This window comes from Lethenteron reissneri, chromosome 9 (genome assembly GCF_015708825.2).
Source record: "Lethenteron reissneri isolate LAM-NWPU_2019-01 chromosome 9, ASM1570882v1, whole genome shotgun sequence".
Lineage (NCBI taxonomy): Eukaryota > Metazoa > Chordata > Hyperoartia > Petromyzontiformes > Petromyzontidae > Lethenteron > Lethenteron reissneri.
In genome coordinates, this window is record NC_083787.1 from 10,081,698 (window position 1) to 10,100,594 (window position 18,897).

The 18,897-nt window shown below is 53.4% G+C and overlaps 1 protein-coding gene across 1 annotated transcript in view; it reads right to left on the minus strand.

Annotated features, from left to right (window-relative positions):
• DNAH5 (dynein axonemal heavy chain 5) overlaps positions 1 to 18,897 on the minus strand; it is a 117,253-nt gene that overhangs the window by 66,928 nt on the left and 31,428 nt on the right. Inside the window, exons 2-17 of the mRNA XM_061548140.1 lie at positions 15,672 to 15,806; positions 14,601 to 14,685; positions 13,968 to 14,119; positions 13,138 to 13,392; positions 12,474 to 12,611; positions 10,708 to 10,884; positions 9,835 to 9,948; positions 8,907 to 9,014; positions 8,372 to 8,494; positions 7,375 to 7,590; positions 6,069 to 6,176; positions 5,457 to 5,542; positions 4,372 to 4,693; positions 2,527 to 2,745; positions 1,856 to 2,027; positions 402 to 547 (exon numbers count right to left, since the gene is read on the minus strand). Of these exons, the coding sequence (XP_061404124.1) occupies positions 402 to 547; positions 1,856 to 2,027; positions 2,527 to 2,745; positions 4,372 to 4,693; positions 5,457 to 5,542; positions 6,069 to 6,176; positions 7,375 to 7,590; positions 8,372 to 8,494; positions 8,907 to 9,014; positions 9,835 to 9,948; positions 10,708 to 10,884; positions 12,474 to 12,611; positions 13,138 to 13,392; positions 13,968 to 14,119; positions 14,601 to 14,685; positions 15,672 to 15,806 (2,556 nt within the window). The remainder of the gene's footprint in view (positions 1 to 401; positions 548 to 1,855; positions 2,028 to 2,526; positions 2,746 to 4,371; positions 4,694 to 5,456; positions 5,543 to 6,068; positions 6,177 to 7,374; positions 7,591 to 8,371; positions 8,495 to 8,906; positions 9,015 to 9,834; positions 9,949 to 10,707; positions 10,885 to 12,473; positions 12,612 to 13,137; positions 13,393 to 13,967; positions 14,120 to 14,600; positions 14,686 to 15,671; positions 15,807 to 18,897) is intronic.

Sequence of the window (18,897 nt, forward strand, 5' to 3'; positions counted from 1 at the left end):
CGTATACGTTGTAGAATAGTACAGTACAACAACACGTTTTGACGCACTGCCATCTGCCGACAAAGTGGCTACCTCCACAGCAGCCTATAACATCCGTTTTAAGAGTAGTGATCGCCTATCGAAGCGCTATCCAGGCTCATTCCTAAGTGGCTTCAGAGATATGATCAGATCGGGCGCATTATTATAGATGTGGTCATAGCCATGCACATGTATACGTACTTGTACACATGCAGGCGAAGCGATGGCACAGTGGTTAGCACACCGCACTATGATCCTAGAGGGAGTTCCAATTCCCGGCCCGGGCTAACATCAGCGGTGACGAAGTCTATAAGAACAGGCTACACGAGGGCTCTCCCCCGGTTCACCGCCTCGGCAGCGACCACCGCTAGTGAAGTCCGCACCTGCACGGAGCGCAGGAACTCGTCGCAGCTCCAGGGCTCGCCGGTGGGCAGCGAGCACAACGGAGTTGCGCTCATCTCGCGCAGCACGGCCTCGATGCGGAACTCGATGAGGTCGTTGGCTCGGTCCAGCAGGAGCTCCAGCTCGCCTGGAGGGTGGGGGGAACGGGAGCGGGCGGAGAACGGGGTGAGGGGGGGAGGCCGTGACGCGCGAGAGAGGACGGCGGTCAGCGTCGCTCGATTGAGCCCGATGAGATGTTAGCTACCTCGCCTGGTATACAGGAGGTTGTCGGTTCGATTCCGACCCTGACGCCTGTATATTTGGAGTTTGCATATCTCTGTCTCTCTCCGCGGTCGCGTGGATTTTCCTCCGGGTCCTCCGGTTTTTCCCTCCACGTTTAGAATCAACATCACCAAGCGTTTAGAGTATTTGGCTGCTATAAAATCCCACGTGATAAGCCACTTTGTTGAGCTATCACTTGTGGCCAGGTCACTTCTGAAAAAGAGCTACGTAGCTCAGTGGGCCTTACACCTGATAAAATATAAATAGTTTAGTCTTTAGTTTTGGTTTCGAGAAGTGGTTGGTGGTGGTGACAGCTTCATGGCAACCGCTTGATTAGTTGAGAGAACTGCTGAAATGCTTCGTTGTCCCTCTCCCGCACCTCAGATTACCACGGTTGTTCAACACACGTACATTTGATGTTTACATTGTCTTTATGCTGTTCGCTTTTTGGCGCTCTCTTGTCTTAACACCGGTTGTGAGATCGGGCCATAAAGAAGGCTGTCTCTGGTGTAGGCCAATCAGTTCCAAGGACAATGTATGCATTATCAAACCATGTTTGTTCACGTGTTTTTTCACAAGCATGTGTGGTTAATGCAGCAGACTTGATGATGCCTTACAATCGGTGTCTATTTTGTGTTTGAACATCGAAACACCTCCTGTATTATTTCCGGCAAGGGTAAAGCCTATAATTTTTTCATCATCTTGATATCGGGAAAAAAGGGTCCCATAGATACAACTTGATTCGTCTTTGAGGAAGTAATGACAGCTCAATCCGAGATCTTCATGAAACCAGGCAGCAGTCGCTTCATCCCAGCGGACATCGATGAACTCAACGGGTCCAGGCATCGGTCGCTAACCGGGGGTCCCTCCGACAGTGGCGTAGCTAGGATATTTTGCGCACGGGGACAAACTATAAAATTGGCGCCCCCCCCTCCCGTTTAATCACATGCTAAAATGTAATTACATGACATGTAGGCTGTGTGTGGCGGGATATATAAACTTTTAGGTTGAGCTGTAGATTTGTGCAGTAGTTTCAGGCTGCCGCGCCCGCCGCAATAAGTTATAATGTAACGTTGTAAGCCTAATTTTGGCGCCGCTTTACCTTGGTGCCCGGGGACATATGTACCCCCCTGCACCCCCCCTAGCTACGCCTCTGCCCTCCGACGAGTCTCACCAAGGGCCGCGAGCGCTGCCTCCACGTAGGAGTGGACGTTGAGCGACGTCCAGGTGAGCGTCGTGAGGCCGGGCTGCAGCGCCTCGTTGACGCGCGCCAGGTGCGGCTCCAGCAGCTTCCTGTAGGTGGCGCTGATCTTCCCGCGCACGCGCGCGTGCTCCGCCACCAACACCTGCGGCGGGCGCAGGGGCGAGGGGGCATCGTCGAGCGCCGTCATGCAGAGGAAACTGACCGCGGGCGTGAAGCTGTACCAACACTTCTGGGAGGCTCAACTGGGACGCGTGGCGGCGAGAGATTTGCACCTAGCCGCTCTCATCGGGAAGCTCCTGTGCTGGAACGAGGAACCGATTCGATTGGCAAGTGCGTGGCTTCTTGAGGGACGCAACTGGAGAACTGGAAGAAAAGCCACCCTGCATTATACGGGGGGGTGACACTCGGCACTACGATCTCCTGGCCACACAGCATCCCAATGTTTCACGTTTGGGAGGAAATCAACCCACGCATACGAGGACATTGCACTCAAACCTCCACACGAATAAAATCCACTGACACTTTGCTGTGCTCCAAGCCACCACGGAGCTCCACACCTACAACACATGGCGCCGGGCCACGAACGAACCAGGCTGAACCTCGCTTGGCTCTTACAGGATCCCGCCGTGACGTGGTCGCACCTGCAGCTGTCCGTAGACGCGACGAAGATGCGGGTGCTTGAGCCGCAGCGCCTGCGCCACGGGAGGCACCTCGAGGCCCATGCGCGACATCCGCTCGGCCTCGCGCAACAGCGCCGGCACCTGGGGGTCGAGGTTCACAAAGAGGTCGCCGTGGGCGCCGTCGTCGTCCTCGTGCCGTACGAGCAGCGACGCCTGCAGGCCCCCACGGACGCCCTCCGCCTGAAGGAGACGCGGGGGAGGACATGCGCGTGAATGTGCGTGGCGACGCGGTAAGCACAGTCTCGCGCACACACACACACGTAGATAGTCACACACAGACTCACACAGTCTTACACACTCGCACAAAGACAAAAATACACTAATAGCCTTAACAGACTGTTGGGGCAAGTGCTGTTACCGAGCACCTATGAAGGCTGGCACGGCACACGAGGGGTTGATGTGGCCAGCGCCACGCCCGGCCCGCCTTTGTCTCCCGAGTGGAGATGTATACAAACCACACGAGGTACTCTATTGAGTCTGAGTCGGCCTAGGGGAGGCCCAGAAACCGGTTCAGATAATCGTCACCGGTGATGGCCGTAAGCGAGAATCTAACTCGGGGTCACCGCGTTCGGAGCGCGCGCACGGTCACGTGCGAATGAACGGTGACACGCGCGCGCACGCAGTGCGGCAACACGTGAAGGCGCAGCGACGCACGAACGCACGGTGTGCTGCCGCCAAGCGCCCACACCGTGCCGCGCTCCACTCAAGCACGGAGGAGAGGCAGGGTGGACAACGCACAGCAGGAGGGGTAAACAAGTTGCTTTTGTGTAACTCAAGCGAGAACTCAAGAGACCAGGATGAGGTGTCATTTGCAGAGTGACCTGGGGAGGCATTCGTCTGCTGCCAGTAGACGAGGAGGGGGGGGGGGGGGGGGTAATGATGGCTGCTGTGTTGTACCATCCCAATTGAGCCATTGGTGGTGTCGTTTTCAAAAGTGGCAAATTTGTACCCTGATGCTGTCACATAAGCGATTGGTGCCAGAAAGATGCGACCACGACTTGAGTCACACTGGCACAAGACAGAGGAAAGTGGAAACGAATGACCAAATGTGCAGTGGACACCTACGGGCAATCTGCCCATGGATCGTGATGATGATGATGATGCTGTCACGAAATGTCGGGGGATCTTTAATGTCCACTGCGAAGTCGACGGCGCGTAGTAGTATCACGGTTAAATATGCACTGCAGTAACAATCACGGTGGTCTGATTCTTACTGCGACACGTGGATTCGAACCGCGAACCTCTGCGCCACAGCCAGGCCACGCCATGGCCCCCAACACGGCTGATTGTACGGTGTGAGGACAGGGCCAAAGGACGGGGTGGATAAAGCAAAGTGGACAGAGAGAACACGGGTAGTCGGGTTGCAACACAAGGCAGGGGTGAACACAGCAGACCGTCGCTGTGCGCGTGTTCTGGATTCACGAGTTTCACGTATTCGCGAGTTACTAAATGCATATTGATTCCCTATTGGCGACAACTGTGCGCTGTTATCAAACACCTTGCATCTCCCGAGGAGTCATCCTCCTGATATTCCTCACCATCAACACCACCTCCATGGTAGTCATTGTTATTAAACATTTACCACCCTCGCCCCCCATGTTCACTCGTACCAAGAACGTAGCCCCATTTTTATCCGTTGGAACAAGGTTTCTGCATTCGCGAATGCTGCATTCGCGAGCGCTTTCAAGAACGTAACCCTCGCCAGATAGAGAGGGTTTACGGCATTTCACTGGGGTGAACGCGGCCACCGGGAGGCAGCCGACGCCACCGCCGCCACTCCCACTCGTTCGCTCGCTCGCTCGCTACCTGCCGCAGCCAGGCCCTGTGGTAGAGCATCTCGTACTCGAGCAGCACGCGCGCCACGCGGTTGTAGTTTCGCACGCAGCGGCGCCCATCGGGCGACTCGAGGGCGCGCGGGCAGCGCTGCAGCAGCTCCATGGGCGCCTGCAGGCGGCGCACGAGCTGGCGCGCCCACGCCACGCGGCCCGACACGGGCGGCGCGTCGCGAGCCAGCGGCGGGTCCTGCTTCTGGCGCGCGTACGCCCGCGACACGGCCTCGATCTCCCGCGCGAAGCCCTGCACCGCCTGCTGGTACTTCTCCTCCACGCCCAGGTCCGGGATGCCCAGCCTAGCGGTGGAGAACGGGGGGCGGGATGGACGCGTGTGAGGCAGCGGGGCGGGGGGGCGGGCGGTGGAGGGAGAAAGTGGGAAGGGTCAGGGGGAGAAGGAAACGGTCGAGGGTGAGATCTAGGAGAGTAGACTCGAGCACAGTGGGGCACTTTGGTTTTGTTTGTTTTCGTTTGACGTAGATATTGGCTATTCCATATTGTTTTGAAGTATTACGTGTAGTCTGTAATCGCTGAGTAATGATTTTGAAATGTACTCATTGGGAGACACGGGATAAAAAAAAAGTGATGTTGATGGAAAGATGGGGGAATTCTGGGGAAAGAGAGGAGAGGCAGAAGGAGTTGAGTCAGGAACAGAGAGGAGAATGGGAGAAAGGAGTGGGGCTCGACAGAGAGAGGAGGGGGGAACCAGGGACCAAGGGGGAAGATGGACAGAGGGGGACGAAACAATTTTGGCATGGAATCTGGTACAAGGAATGGCATGGGGAGGAAGGGGGGGGCTGTCAATTTTCCCCTCTCTGTGTAGCCCAGCACCTGGTCACCTCCAGCCCATGGGCCCTGGTGCAGTTGGACCGCCTGCACACTCCGCAGCTACGCCACTCTGAACCAGTAGGAAAGGTGGAGAGCCGGGGAGGGAAGAGAGTGGCCGGATGGGAAGGGAGATCCTTCCGACTGCGAGTCGGTGGTGATAGCCACGGTGCGTGACGAACATCGACTGTCGTGATAAGATCTTGTGATGCAATCTGTCGAGGCATGAGGCTTTACTTCTCAAACTTCTGCAGCAGGACCAGGGCCCTCTCCGTGCTGTTGATCTTCTCGAAGGAGCTGTCCATGAATTGACGAATCTGGGCCTGGCCGTGAGAAGGGAGCAAATAGACCGTCATTTAAAATGTTTATGTGCTGAACAAGAGCCAGCTTCTAAAATGTTATGAGCGACCATTTGTGGCCAGGTCGCTTCTGGAAAAAGAGCTATGTAGCTCAGCGGGCCTTACCTGGTAAAGTATTTTTTTTTTATATAGAGTTTTACGAGGCCATGTGAAATGTCAAAGGATCACTGGCTGGTGGTCATGGGACAGACCCAGGTGTGCTCGACCACCATACCACATGCACTGCTCGTGGAAACCATGCGCTCTCTCGTTTTTTAACATACATTTTCCAAAATATATTTTTAAAAAATAACGTTCTTCAAAACAATTGAATTGAAACACATTTCAGCCCTCTGCAAATTAATTTCGGCCTCCTCACCCTCCACAATTACAATTAATTGCTAAGAACGTTGGGTCACGGTTAAACTTGCGTAGGTATACATTAAAGAGTAAAAAAGGAGCGATTGCGGGTGGCTCCCAAACGAAGCGACGCTGCTCTCTCCGAGCTCACATGGAGATCGCTGATCTGCGCGCAGAATTCATCGTAGTCCTCATCGAAGTCGACCCTCCTGTGATCCAGCACGCTGTAGGGCTTCTTCGTGAAGTCCGTCACGATCGTCTGCAGCACAAGAGCACTCCTCTCTTTGTCGTTGTCCGAGTCCGTCATCGTTCATTGATTTTGAATAAATTGTACATTTTTACGCGTGTAAAATATGCAAAGAAATGCAAATGAAATAGTTCAAACATTGTTTGAGAAGAGACGCAAGACAGCAGGAGAAATGGAACGTTGGGCCAAAGTTGGCGCAACGGTTTCAACTAAATGCCAACGTTGGCCCCACATAAGAGGTTTTTTTTGGGTTAGATCGCGTAAATATAAAATGTGTCATTAAATGTATATGTCATTTACATTTACGTGATCTAACCCAACAAAAACTTATATTATGGATAATATTGGTCATGAAAGCCTGTGTTGCGCCATACCAAGGCGCTGTCCGTCGCTTTACCTGCTACCACGCTACAGGGCCGACAGGGGGCAGCCGAGAGAGAGAACGAGGTGTGTGGGGGTTGACCAAAGGTAACCCCCCCCCCCCCGACCTGGGTGGCCCGTGACCGGAGGTTGACACCCCAGACTCCCAAGGGCTGGGGGCTGGGGGGGATAGTGGCCACAGGCCGATTTTAAAACCCTTTGAGATTTAAGACCCTTTAAGACCTTTCCTGAACCTCCCAGACATTTCTGGAAGGTTCTGGAGAGGGGGTGATGAGGGGATGGATAAGCCCGGCCTGGGGATAAAAGCCGGCCCTCTGAACGGGTCCGGCAGTGTTCGCCAACTCAAGCCTGCAGACGTCCGAAGACCTGACGACTGGACCAGCACCCTGGCACCCTCAACCGAGGCTCTTGCCAGAGCCGGGTTGTAGCGGACCGGTGGTGGGACCCGTACCCTGGCTGGGTCGGGTCGGTCTCGCATCCCTTAGCGGCCGTGGCAAGGGACCTGTGTGTAGCGTAGCCCGGGGTGTGTAGGACACACTAGAAGGGAGGCTGTACCTCCCTTAGGCTATCGGGTTGAAGGGGCCGTACCCCTTCGTGTTACAGTTGGTGTCCATTGACTGTTGTTGCCTCCAGAAGCTGTCTCCGTGTAGTTAGTTAGACACACAACACTTGTGTTAAGTTGGCCCCACGCTTCAACGTGTTTTACTACGACAATACCACTACTTGTAGTTCTATAACTCCCCCCCCCTTTCCGATATCGAGAGATAATCTTCTCCCCACGATATCTTCCTGGGTTTTTCACAGCTCGGACGCGGTGGGAAACCCTAACCTGGCACGTGGCGGCCAGCGGCTGCAGCCCCTCGATGCGCGAGTGCTGCAGGCAGGCGTACGCGTCGGCCGTGCTGTAGAAGGCCGCGAGCTTGGTGAGCCGCCGCTGGAACGCGTCGAACTTGCCGAAGATGTACATCTCGCTCAGGTCGAACGGGCGCTCGCCTGGCGTCTCCTCCAGCCGCTTCTTGGTGCGGTGGAAGCACTGCTGGTACTCCTGGGGGGGTACGGAGGGTGGGGGGAGCACGGGGTGGGGGCACAGGAGCGATGGGGAAAATGGGGGGGGGGGGGCATCGGGAGAGGTTATTTGAAGTGTCTACCACGATCAATACTCAAATTCCTCACTCCCTGCTGTTTATTTTATAACTGCACCGCTTTTAATATTTAACAAAGACACCCATTTGTCTGTTCACATAAAATTCGATATTTCTCAGCCTATTAACATACTAACTTTCCAGACCAATATTGTCCAACAGCCTTTGTTTAAGCAAGCATACTCTGAACTGTCTTCGACCTCTTGGGCCTCGTCAACTTGATAAACAAATGATGCTGAGCTGCCAGATACTATTGGGCCCTGTCAGAACAATACGACAACAATGTATAGTTTCATCTTCTTGGTTCTTTCGGTAAAGTCACGTAGAATGGAAATAATCATATAATAAAAATAAAACATAAAATAATTCTCACGACGTTCAGACGCTGTCTTTCTGACAGACTTGTTCTTCACCTGAGGACGGCTGCTTGCGTTGTGGCCGAAACGTCGTGAGAATTATTTTATTATGTTTTATTTCTATTATTTTATTATTTCCATTCTACGTGACTTTACCAAAAGAACCAAGAAGATGAATCCCTGCAGTCACGAAAGCTTTAAATCGAAATGTATAGTTTATCAACCGGCCAATGAAACTCACAAACATTTATATGACGCCAGTAAATAAATAAATAGATGAGAGGCTCGCGCTTTGGGGGCCTGGAGGGAGGGGCGGCTGCAAGCGGACCTGGTTGAGACGCACGCAGGCCTCGATCTTCTTGATCACGGCCTCCTGCGGCTGCTCCCACACGGACGCCGTGCCGTCGTTGCTCATGTACGCCTTGCACGCCGTCAGCATCTGATTGGTCACCTGGGAGCGGCGGACGTCATGACAGGAGTTTCCCAGAGATACAATTCCCCGCAACGTCTCATTCCACACGCGCAGCATCATTATCATAAAGTCTGGAACTCTGTTCCTCCAGCCCTCTGTGCTGTCGACCCCCTGCCCCTGTTCAAGTCGAGACTCAAGGCCTTCCTTTTTGTGCCTCTACGACCGGCTGCCTCTCTCGATAAAATAAATACGCCCCTCTCTTTACAGCGTCTTACCATGCGGTCGCATTTAGATGCCGGCATATGAGTGCACATTGTACTGTTGAGATGCGACGAGAGTCTCAAACTCATATCAGGTAGCCCGGGGCATACCGCCGAGGTGTGTGTATCCACTAAATAAAATAAGAGGTGCATGTCTTGGGTTTGGTAACGAAATCAGAATTGCACGGCACCTTCACGAAGAGCGAGGTCATCTTCTCGGACGTGTTGTAGTGGCGCGAGATGCTGTGCATCATGCGGATGGCGTTCATGAGGCCTGGAATGGCGTCCACCATGCTCACCTGCATACCACACGCACCGCACCACACCACGCACACCGCACCACACACACCGCACCACACACACCGCACCATATCGCACGCATCACACCACATGCACCACACCACACCACACATGCACCTCAAACAGCATACACACCGCAGGATATGCAGCACAAGACACGAACCACACCACATGAACCACACCACACACACCATGTCACACACAGTGCACGACACACAAGCCCTGGAGCAAACGATACAAAATTATGACAATGACGATAAAGGTGGTATTGGCAGCAGTGATGTTGCTGCTACTGGTTACTGCTGTTTTTGCTGTTGCTGCTGCTGATCCTACTGATGACATTGGCAATGGTGATGGTGATGATTTTGACAGCACGTCTGCTGCTGATTATAACGGTGATGTCGATTACAACGGTGATGGCGATCACGTTCACAACCACAATGATAATAATGACGTAGTGCATTTCAAATGAGCGCCTTAAGTGCTAACGTGCTGCTGCTGCTACTACTGAGTGCTTGGAGCAAAGAGTGTCAGCACGCACACAAAGACAAAGATCCCCCATATAGTCTTAACAGGCTGTTGGGGCAAGTGTTGTTAGTGAGTGGCACGGCATACGAGGGGGTGAGCGGGCAGCACCACGCCTGGCGGTCTTTGTCTCTCCGAGTGGAGGCCCAGGGTCGGTTCAAATAATCGTCACTGGTGTTGGCCATGAGCTGGAATCGAACCGGGTCGCCAGGTTCATAGCGCAGTATGCTAACCGCTACACTACCGCTCCCCCCACACACACACACGTACGCGTGTATACACACACGCGCGGACCGGGTCACTGTTGTAGAGAGGATCGCAGAACTTCTCCAGGCTGTACAGGTACTTCACGTTATCCTTCGCCTCGTTGGCCGTGTCCGTGATCCGGGCGTCAAGCGCTCGCCACGTCTGCAACAAAAGTCACCACCGCAGAACGACATGGCCACGTGCTTTCAGAGGTCACAGCACCGGAGCAACAATCGCTGAGATCCTGGGGATCGATTCCTGGTTTGACAGCCCCGCCTGTGATCAAACCGGGTTCTCAATTGCGCTGTCAGATTGAGAGCATCAATTCAAACCAGTTAAATAATAAGTGACAATAATAATGGATATGTTAATACTACATGAAAACATAAACATCTCAAGATGATGTACAGGGCAGACATATTCACGTAAACAGCACATTTATGCCAAATAAAAAATGAAATAAACATTTAATGGACCAATTGAGTGCCCCATCGGGTATAATGGTTCCTATAAGGGAACATATATCATTTACATCAGCTCAGCGCACTGACTTGGCCATTATGAGTCCCACTGAACCCCCAACAACAACAACAGTAATAGCCGCCATGGTGGCGGTGACATTGCCATGGCCCCCATGCCAGGCCAGGTGCACTTTCAGGCCCTGTGAAGTGTCAAAGTGTCGTTGACAAAGGGTCACCGGACAGACCCAGCTGCCATGGGTTGACTGACTGAAATGACTGGCAATATGCACCAGCTGTGCCCCCCTACTGTGCCAACTGTAGAGGAGACTACTGAACGACCAAGCCAGCTACAATACCCTTAATCCTCGTCGTGACAGGTTGTGCCAAAACGCGACAGCTGACCCCTGACCCCTTCCCCCGTGTGCCCCCTGCCCCCCAGCGATGAGAGACGACGCCTCACCTTGAGCAACTTGGCCTTGGCGGCGGTGAGGACCCCGAGGACGGAGCGCACCTCGTCCCCCTTGAGCTGCTCCAGGAGGAAGCCAAAGCGTGCCGTGCGCTTCTTCCAGTGCTCCAGCTCAGCACGGGGCCCCACGTCGTCCGCCTCGCGGCGCATCTGGTCACTCTCTGCCAGGACCTGCGGGGCCGGGAGGACGGGGCGCGGCGGGCAGGCACGGGGGGACAGGGGGTCGTTGAGCGATTCTCTCAAAGCCACGCGCGTGTGCATCTGTATGTAAGTTTTGGCGAGCGGTAGTGCAACGGTTAGCAAGCTGTGATGAACCTGGTGACCGAGTTCAATTCCCGCTCACGGCCAACACAAGTGACGATTTTTTTTATTGGTCCTGGGCCTCCCCTAGGTCCACTCAGCCTCAAATGAGTACCTTGTGTGATGTGTAAACATCTCCACTGAGGAGACAAAGGCGGCCGGGCGTGGTGATGGCCACCTACCCCCACATGTGCCGTGCCAGCCTTCATAGGTGCTTCCTAACAGCACTTTCCCCAACAGTCTGTTAAGGCTATACGGGGAATCTTTGTCTTTGTATGTATGCTGAACTTATTTCGCACTGTACGTAGCCAACCGTACTAATTGGAGGTGCGGGGGAAAGACAACAAACTAAACACAAAAAGCAGTTCAAGAAATTAGTTTACAATCTACATTTTAAAGTGCATTTCTCCAGTCGCTTCCTAATATCGGAAGAAAGAGCGTTCCAGACGGCCGCAGAAGCGCATTTGAAAGTGCGTGATGCAGTGACCTTTTTCGTTCAATAGTTCGCCAAAATCCGCTGCGAGGATGCCCGGAGTTCGCGTGATGGTTTATGCTCCTTGACGAGATCAGCAAAGTGTTGTGGTTCATTTATAGCAAGCACTTTGTGTGTAATGAGTGCGACCTAAAAATGTGTTCGTTCGGCAACCAGAAGCCAATGCAGCTCGGCAAGCACTGGACTGGACATGGTCGGATCTTGCAGTACCCATCACGACACGTGCCAAAGAATGTTTTCATTTTCGTATCTGCGTAAATGGATGCTTCTGTGCTTCCCGCGCACTGGAATGAGGTCGCCGGTTCAGTCTCCCAGCAGGCACAACAATTGAAACAGCGGTGTGAGATTGTTCAATCTCCATGCCACCGCCTGCAACCCACCGCCTTTCTGCACCCAGCAGCATGAATGGGCGCCACAGTCAGTCGATCGACAAGTCGCGCGTGGTGGGGTAAAGTGTGAACACTGCCAAGTGGAGCTCTCCAGAGCTACCCCTATAGAGGGGGCCCTCGTGCGACCGGTTGTGCGAGCAAACAATCACAGAGCATGCGTTACCTTTCCATTTGAGATCGACCTCAGCACGGTGGCGAGATGTTAACTACCTCGCCTGGTACGCAGGAGGGTGTGGGACCCTGACAGCTGTACATTTGGAGTATGCATGTCTCTCTACCCATGGGTCGCATGGTTTTTGCTCTGGGTCCTCCGGTTGTTTACCTCGATATTTATAAATCAACGTGCGTTTAGAGTATGTGGCTGCTATACATTTCCACGCAATAAGCCACTTATGGACAGGTCGCTTCTGAAAAACCAACTACGTAGCTCAGTGGGCCTTACCTGGTAAAATAAAAATAGTTTTAGATTAATATTTGTTAACAGTAATAGTAACGGTCCCACACACCTAGTGGTCGCGGGGGGAGGGGGGGGATCTTGGGAGCTGTGGGGGGGCGGGGGGGGGCACCGGCGACTTCACCTGCTCGATCTGCTTGAGCCACACGCGCACGCACGCCTCTACCCGCTCCAGGCTCTCGCTGCTGCTCGCCACCGCCGCGAAGTCGCCGGGGCTGCTCACGCCACGCAGGTCGTACGTGGAGCACGGCTTCAGCACCACCTGGCGGCGGCGGCGGCGGGGAGACGGAGAGGGATAAAGATCCCCCGTCTAGCCTGGACAGGCTGTCGGGGCAAGTGCTGCGAGTGTACACTTATGGTGGCCAGCACCACGCCCGGCCGCCTTTGTCTCCCTAGTGGCGAAGTTTACACACACCACCAGGTACTCGGTTAATGGCTGAGTCGACCTAGGGGAGGATCAGGACCGGTTTAGAAATCACTCCTCAGAATTGATGTTAGCCATGGCCAAAAACCCAGATAGTTGGGTCTTTAAACATTGTTCCTCACACGGTATTTTTTATTCTCAGAGCCGGAAATGAAGCAAATTATGATGTTTTTTTACGTGATATGTGAGGTAATGGGTCACCAGACTGAGACGGTCAAGTCGCAGCACCCACTTTAATCACAGTCGGCTGCCACAAACCATCAGTTCCGCAATCAAACAGTGGCCCCATTAAATTTCCGGGTGCGGGCAGGACGAGTTCCTCATCATCCCCCCCCACGCGCATGCATCACGTGCGTCAAGTCACCTTCTCTGCCAGGCTGGCCTGGGCTCCGGAGAGCACCCCCACGAAGTTGTCCAAGGCGCCGGCGAGCTTCAGCCGAGCGGCGGCCACGTGAATGCCGTCGGGCTCATTCTGGCCCTGCCCTTGGCCATGCCCTTGCCCCTGGGCCGGTGCTTGCCCCTGGCTCCGCAATGCCGGCAGGAAAACTTGCGTGAGCAGCTCCTCCAGGGCGCCGAGCAGCCCGGCGTCACCGACGTCCAGCACGCTCACGCTCACCTCCTGGGCGACGGCGCGACCGGTGGCGGCCGGTGGGTTAGTGTCGTAGGGGGGCAAGGAAGCCCACGGGGTTAGAGGGACAGGAGGAGGCTACCGCCAACACCACCACCATCACCACCAGAGACAAAGACCCCCCGTATAGCCTTGACAGAGAGTTGGAGCAAGTGTTGTTAGCGAACAGCTATGCAGGCCAACACACTACACCAGGTACTCATTCAAGGCTGAGTCGATCTAAGGGAAGCCCAGGACTGGTTCAGATATATGCCACTGTTATTGGTCGTGAGCGGGAATTGAACTCGGCTCACCGGGGTTTGTAGCGCAACACGCTAACCATTGCAATAACGCTCCCCACAAGACAAAGACACGACAAAGATCCCCCATATAGACATAACAGACTGCAGGGGCAAGCGCTGTTAGAGAGCACCGCTCCCCACACACACAGAGGAATGTGCACTTACACACGCACACGTACTCCCAGCGAGAAGCTGGGACTCATTACACCGCGCAGAGGATCGTAGCGCAGTGCGTTAACTACTAAGCCGCCGCTGCTCGCACCACCGGCGCCGGGCGTGGGGCACCTTGTGCACGTTGTCGACGGTTATGGCTCGGTCGGGGTGAGGGCGCACGAAGGCGACGCACGCCCCGTGCAGCGCGCAGTCCACGCCGTCCGTCACGAAGACGCGCGGCCTCCGCGCACGCGCAGACAGCGCGGCCGTCAGCGAGCTCGGCACTGGCGAGACACGGGGGCGAGAGCGCCGCTCACCGCCACGATCGTCGCTCGCCACGCTCACCGACAGATTCGCTGCCCTGCCAGATACTCGCCATCCTCACCAGGAATATACTCACCGGCCTCCACCGCCAACGTACGATCACACTCATCACAAAAATCACCACCATCCTGACCCACCCACTCACCAATCCTGCTCATTGATCCTCAAAAATGTTCGTCATCATTAACACCATCGTCTACAATATGCTCACTATCCTTACCAACATGCTCACCATCCTCACAACCAACATGATCCCAAATTCCATTAACACACTCATCCTCACCATTGCGCACACCCTATGCCATTCATTACACAGCGTCCTCCCTGTTACTCACCATTCTTACCAACATATTTACCGAATTCCGCTATCACATACACACGCACCCCCGAATGATCACTCACCACTATCCCACTGCTCACACTCGCGCCGCCCGGCCTCACCTGCGTCCCCGTGCTCCGCATCCTGGTAGAAGAACATGAGGTGGGGGGTCCCCCCGCTCACAAAGAACCGCTCCATCCTGTCGATCTGCACAGAGGGGGCCGGGCGATGACAACAGTCAAATGGTACTCACCACTTTGTTGAGCTTTCATTTGTGGCCAGGTCGCATTTGAAAAAGAGCTATAAGGTTCAATGGAACTTATCTGGTAAAATATTTTTTTTTTTAAGTTTTAGTTGGTCACTTGTTCGTGCTTTTGAGCTAATCTCCGACACGACGGTTGTCAACAAAAAGGGCCACCAGACAACCGGCCAACCAACAACTTCCCCGAGCGACGTCATCCTCCCACATTCACCACCACCACCATGCAATCTACGCTCGCCAAGGAAGGGACCTGCTGAGTGTAAAACCAAACTCGGCTGAAGTCGGCAGAATGGAGCTTCTCATCGGCGGCCTCGATGGTCAGGAGCAGCGCTGCCTGCTGACGTTCGGTCAACCACGATGATCGACGTTTTTAAGCCCACACACACACATATTAAAAAACAATTATTATATCCAGCGCCCCTCACGTGCAGTCTGGTTCACTGCCATCCACGCTCCCGTCTCGGCTTTCGCTCAATTGCGGCGCGTTGAGAGTTTGAAATTGATTGGTTGATTTCCGTCGACCCCCCGCTACGATGATCAGCAGCATGAACCGCGCAGTATCGACGGCGCTTACGAGGGTCAACGGTCAATTAAGTACAGGGCTGGTCGCCCGGGTACTCTGGTGTCTTCCCACTTCCTAAACCCTCTGTATTGCAATTGGCCACACATCCCGACGCAAAACAAATACGTGGGGAGGGAACCGATATTCATTTGCACTGACCCGACTGCCGGGTGCGCGCACGCCCGGCATGACCTCGGCGTGCACTCACGGCTCGTCCGCACAGCCCCATGCCGAGCGAGCGATCGCGCCGCGGGGGCAGCATCCTCCCTGAGCTACGGAGCTCGTTTTATATAAACGGCGCCGCCGACGCGTCGTCGCTCGCCACGCGTTTCCCGCTTCGCCCCGTCGGGCTGCACGGCGCCGTCTCACCTGAGTGCCGTCCAGCACGGCCTCCTCGACGTCCGAGCACTCGAGGCCCAGGCAGGAGGCGACCACGGCGAGCACGTGCTCGTGCCGCCCGTCCATCTGCGCCCGCTTGGCATCGCGCTCCTCCTTTAGCTTTTGCTGCGCACGCAAAGGCAGGGATCAGCCCATGTAGCCTACACGGGCTGTTGGGGCGGGTTCTGTTGGCGGGCAGTTATGTAGGCGTTCATTTAAGGCTGAATCGACTGAGGGGGAGGCCCAGTACTGATTCAAGTATCTTCACTCATGTTAGCCATTGGCGGGCATCGAACTCAGGTCGTCGGGTTCGCCGCCCCATCATTTACCCACAAGCAGACTCACACACAGACCCCGCACGGATGCATGCACACCCATAAATCGACATCGGAAGAAGACTACGCACGGTGACACGCGAACATAAACAACCGCACGGAGGCAAACACGAAACAATTTACAGCCAGGACAAGAACACAACCATCACCACTGATTAGCATGGCTGGCTATGTATAGTGCGAAAGAAGTACAACATACATTGAGCCAGGCCTGGGCACACATTTCAAATTCAACAGTGAAAACTTGGCGTTCGGACCGGGCAGCCGTAAAGCATTGCCACGTCACTGCCGTAGCCGTCGTGGCTGCGTTCCAGGGTGAAACAAATCACCCCGAGCTGCGTGGTCTTTTCACTGGGGCGGCACGGGCGGCTTTTGTTATCGACAAACGCTCGGCAGCAGCTCACCGGCCGCTTTCTCTCCCGTCACAACACGCGTCAGATCATGAAACTGTCCGACAACATACATATGGACATACAGATGGGCGGACGAATGAATGGATGGATGGACAGACAGGTGGATTGATGGGCAGACAAAAAAATTGGCAAAAGGACGGGTGTATGCATGCCCAGTGTGCAGTATCAAGATCAGGCAAAGGCTCCCGAGCTCACTGCCACCAGCGCAAGGAACCATGGGCCAAGCGATGCGGCTGAGAGTTTTACGCAGATCACAATGAACCGTGTCGTGGAGTGCCACCGAGCCGGCGCTGCTAAGAACCCGAGTTTTAATTGGGTTCTCAAGTGTACAGAGTTAAATGGTCTCAGCACGGTCACCGAGGGCACAAAAAATGTCACAATATATATTCAATTATTTCAGTCTCACGCAACTATAAATAAACTCGCAGTATGATTAATAACAACAACAATAATGTCTCTTGCAAATTAAATAATTCCAGACACTGTGGATTGCTAATGTATCTTTTGTGGCATTGGCACACATCGCCCACACACCCGGTACACCAGTAATTCACACGTTGAACACACATCTCGCGCGCGCACACAACATGCACACACTGGATTTTAAGTTTTCGTGACTGCAAGGATCCATACTCTTTGGTTTTCTCGGTAAAGTCACGTAGGTGAAAACAAAATAAAAAATAAAACAACTAAATTAAATCACGACGTTTCGGAAGCAACACAAGCATCCGCCATCAGGTGTGACTGCTCCAGCAAAATTACTGTTGCGTATGAAGAGAGCTATTTAGAGACAGTAATTTTGATGGATGCTTGTGTTGCTTCAGAAACGTCGTGATTTAATTTAGTTGTTTTATTTTAATTCTATTTTATTTTCACCTACGTGACTTTACCTAAAAAAACCAAAGAGTATGCACACACTGGCCTCTATGTCAGTATCGGTAGCAGTGACCACTACTCAGACCGCTGCCTGCGCAGTGACCGGAGTGGCAATTAAATAAACGTGAGCATTTCAATCGTTCAAACAAGACGCCCAAAATCCTCGGGGTTCTTGTTTGCGAAAACGAGGGCTTCACGTGCGAAGGCGCCAGCGGAGAGCGGGGCTGATGGTGGGGTGGGGGGGGTCGATTACGCGCAGCGAGTGTGAGTGGATTGCCGGGCGGTGCCTTGAGAAAGGCAATGCTCCGGTGTTTAGGCACTCAAGTGTGCCGAACCAGCGCCGAACGACGGAGCAATCCGGAGGCACTCGCGGCTCTTCAGCACGTTCGGCTTCTTGTCGTGGATGCAAATTCCCAGTCAATGTCCCCGTTGCAGGGTGAGGGTTTATCAGGACACGTGATCTCAATAGGACCTGGTCAGCGGAGAACCGTGCGTTGAGAGCAGGGGTCGGCAAGCGAAATAAAAAGAGCTGTAATTTTTTTTTCAAAGTCGGTTTTTAAACACTATATTTCAAGAGCCGCAATGCACGTGAATGAGACGGTCCTCAATAAATAATGTCACGAAATAGTCCTTAAAGAGCCGCATGCAGCTCTGGAGCTACAGGTTGGCGACCCTTGGGTTCGAGTATTTGGCTGATATGAATGTCCATATGATAGGCCACTTTGTTGGGCTATCATTTGTGGCCAGGTCACTTGTGAAAAAGAGCTACCGTATTCAGCTCAGTCGGTCTTTCAATGCCAAAATAAAATAAAAAGTTTATTTTTAGTTTAGTACAATGGGAATGTCCTCTCTCCTTGTGTTTGTGACATACACGTGTAGTATTCGGAGCAACGCACTGGAAGACAGGGCAATTACTAAAATATTCTTACAATGGCATCATTAATATCAGGACACTCTCGTCAATTGAACCACAATTCCACTTACATCCCATTCCTCTTTGCCACTACAGCACTTCACACGCTTAGTAAACGTCGCAGCACATTTATCACGTGTGTTAAAGCCACGCTGCAGGATCACCTCTGCCACTATTGCTACGAACGCTACGACCAAGCTCCATTATGTATGAGGCTGTGCACATGGATTATTTCCTTGCAAGTCTGTGACAAGGATTATTATTGATCCTGTTTGCGGTGAGTTCTGGCGTGGGTTGTGTGTAAATCATTCTAGATTTGAAGTTTTCGTGACTGCAAGGATCCATACTCTTTGGTTTTGTCGGTAAAGTCAAGTAGGTGTAAAAATAAAATAAAATGAAAACAACTAAATTAATTCACGACGTTTCGGGCACAACACAAGCGTCCGTCCTCAGGTGGGGACAAACAAGGTAAAAAAACAATCGCTGAATTATGCCTAAGATATGGCTGTGACGAGGGATTATATAGCTGTAGGGGGGGGGGGGAAGTGCTGTTGTGTTTTGCTCCTTGTCAGTTCGCAGGTTCCCTGCACCCCGCAATGATCTGCTTGTTTGGTGTTGTAACATTCTTACCCACCCCTACTGGACATTTGTGAAAAAGAGCTTCATAGCTCATCGGATTC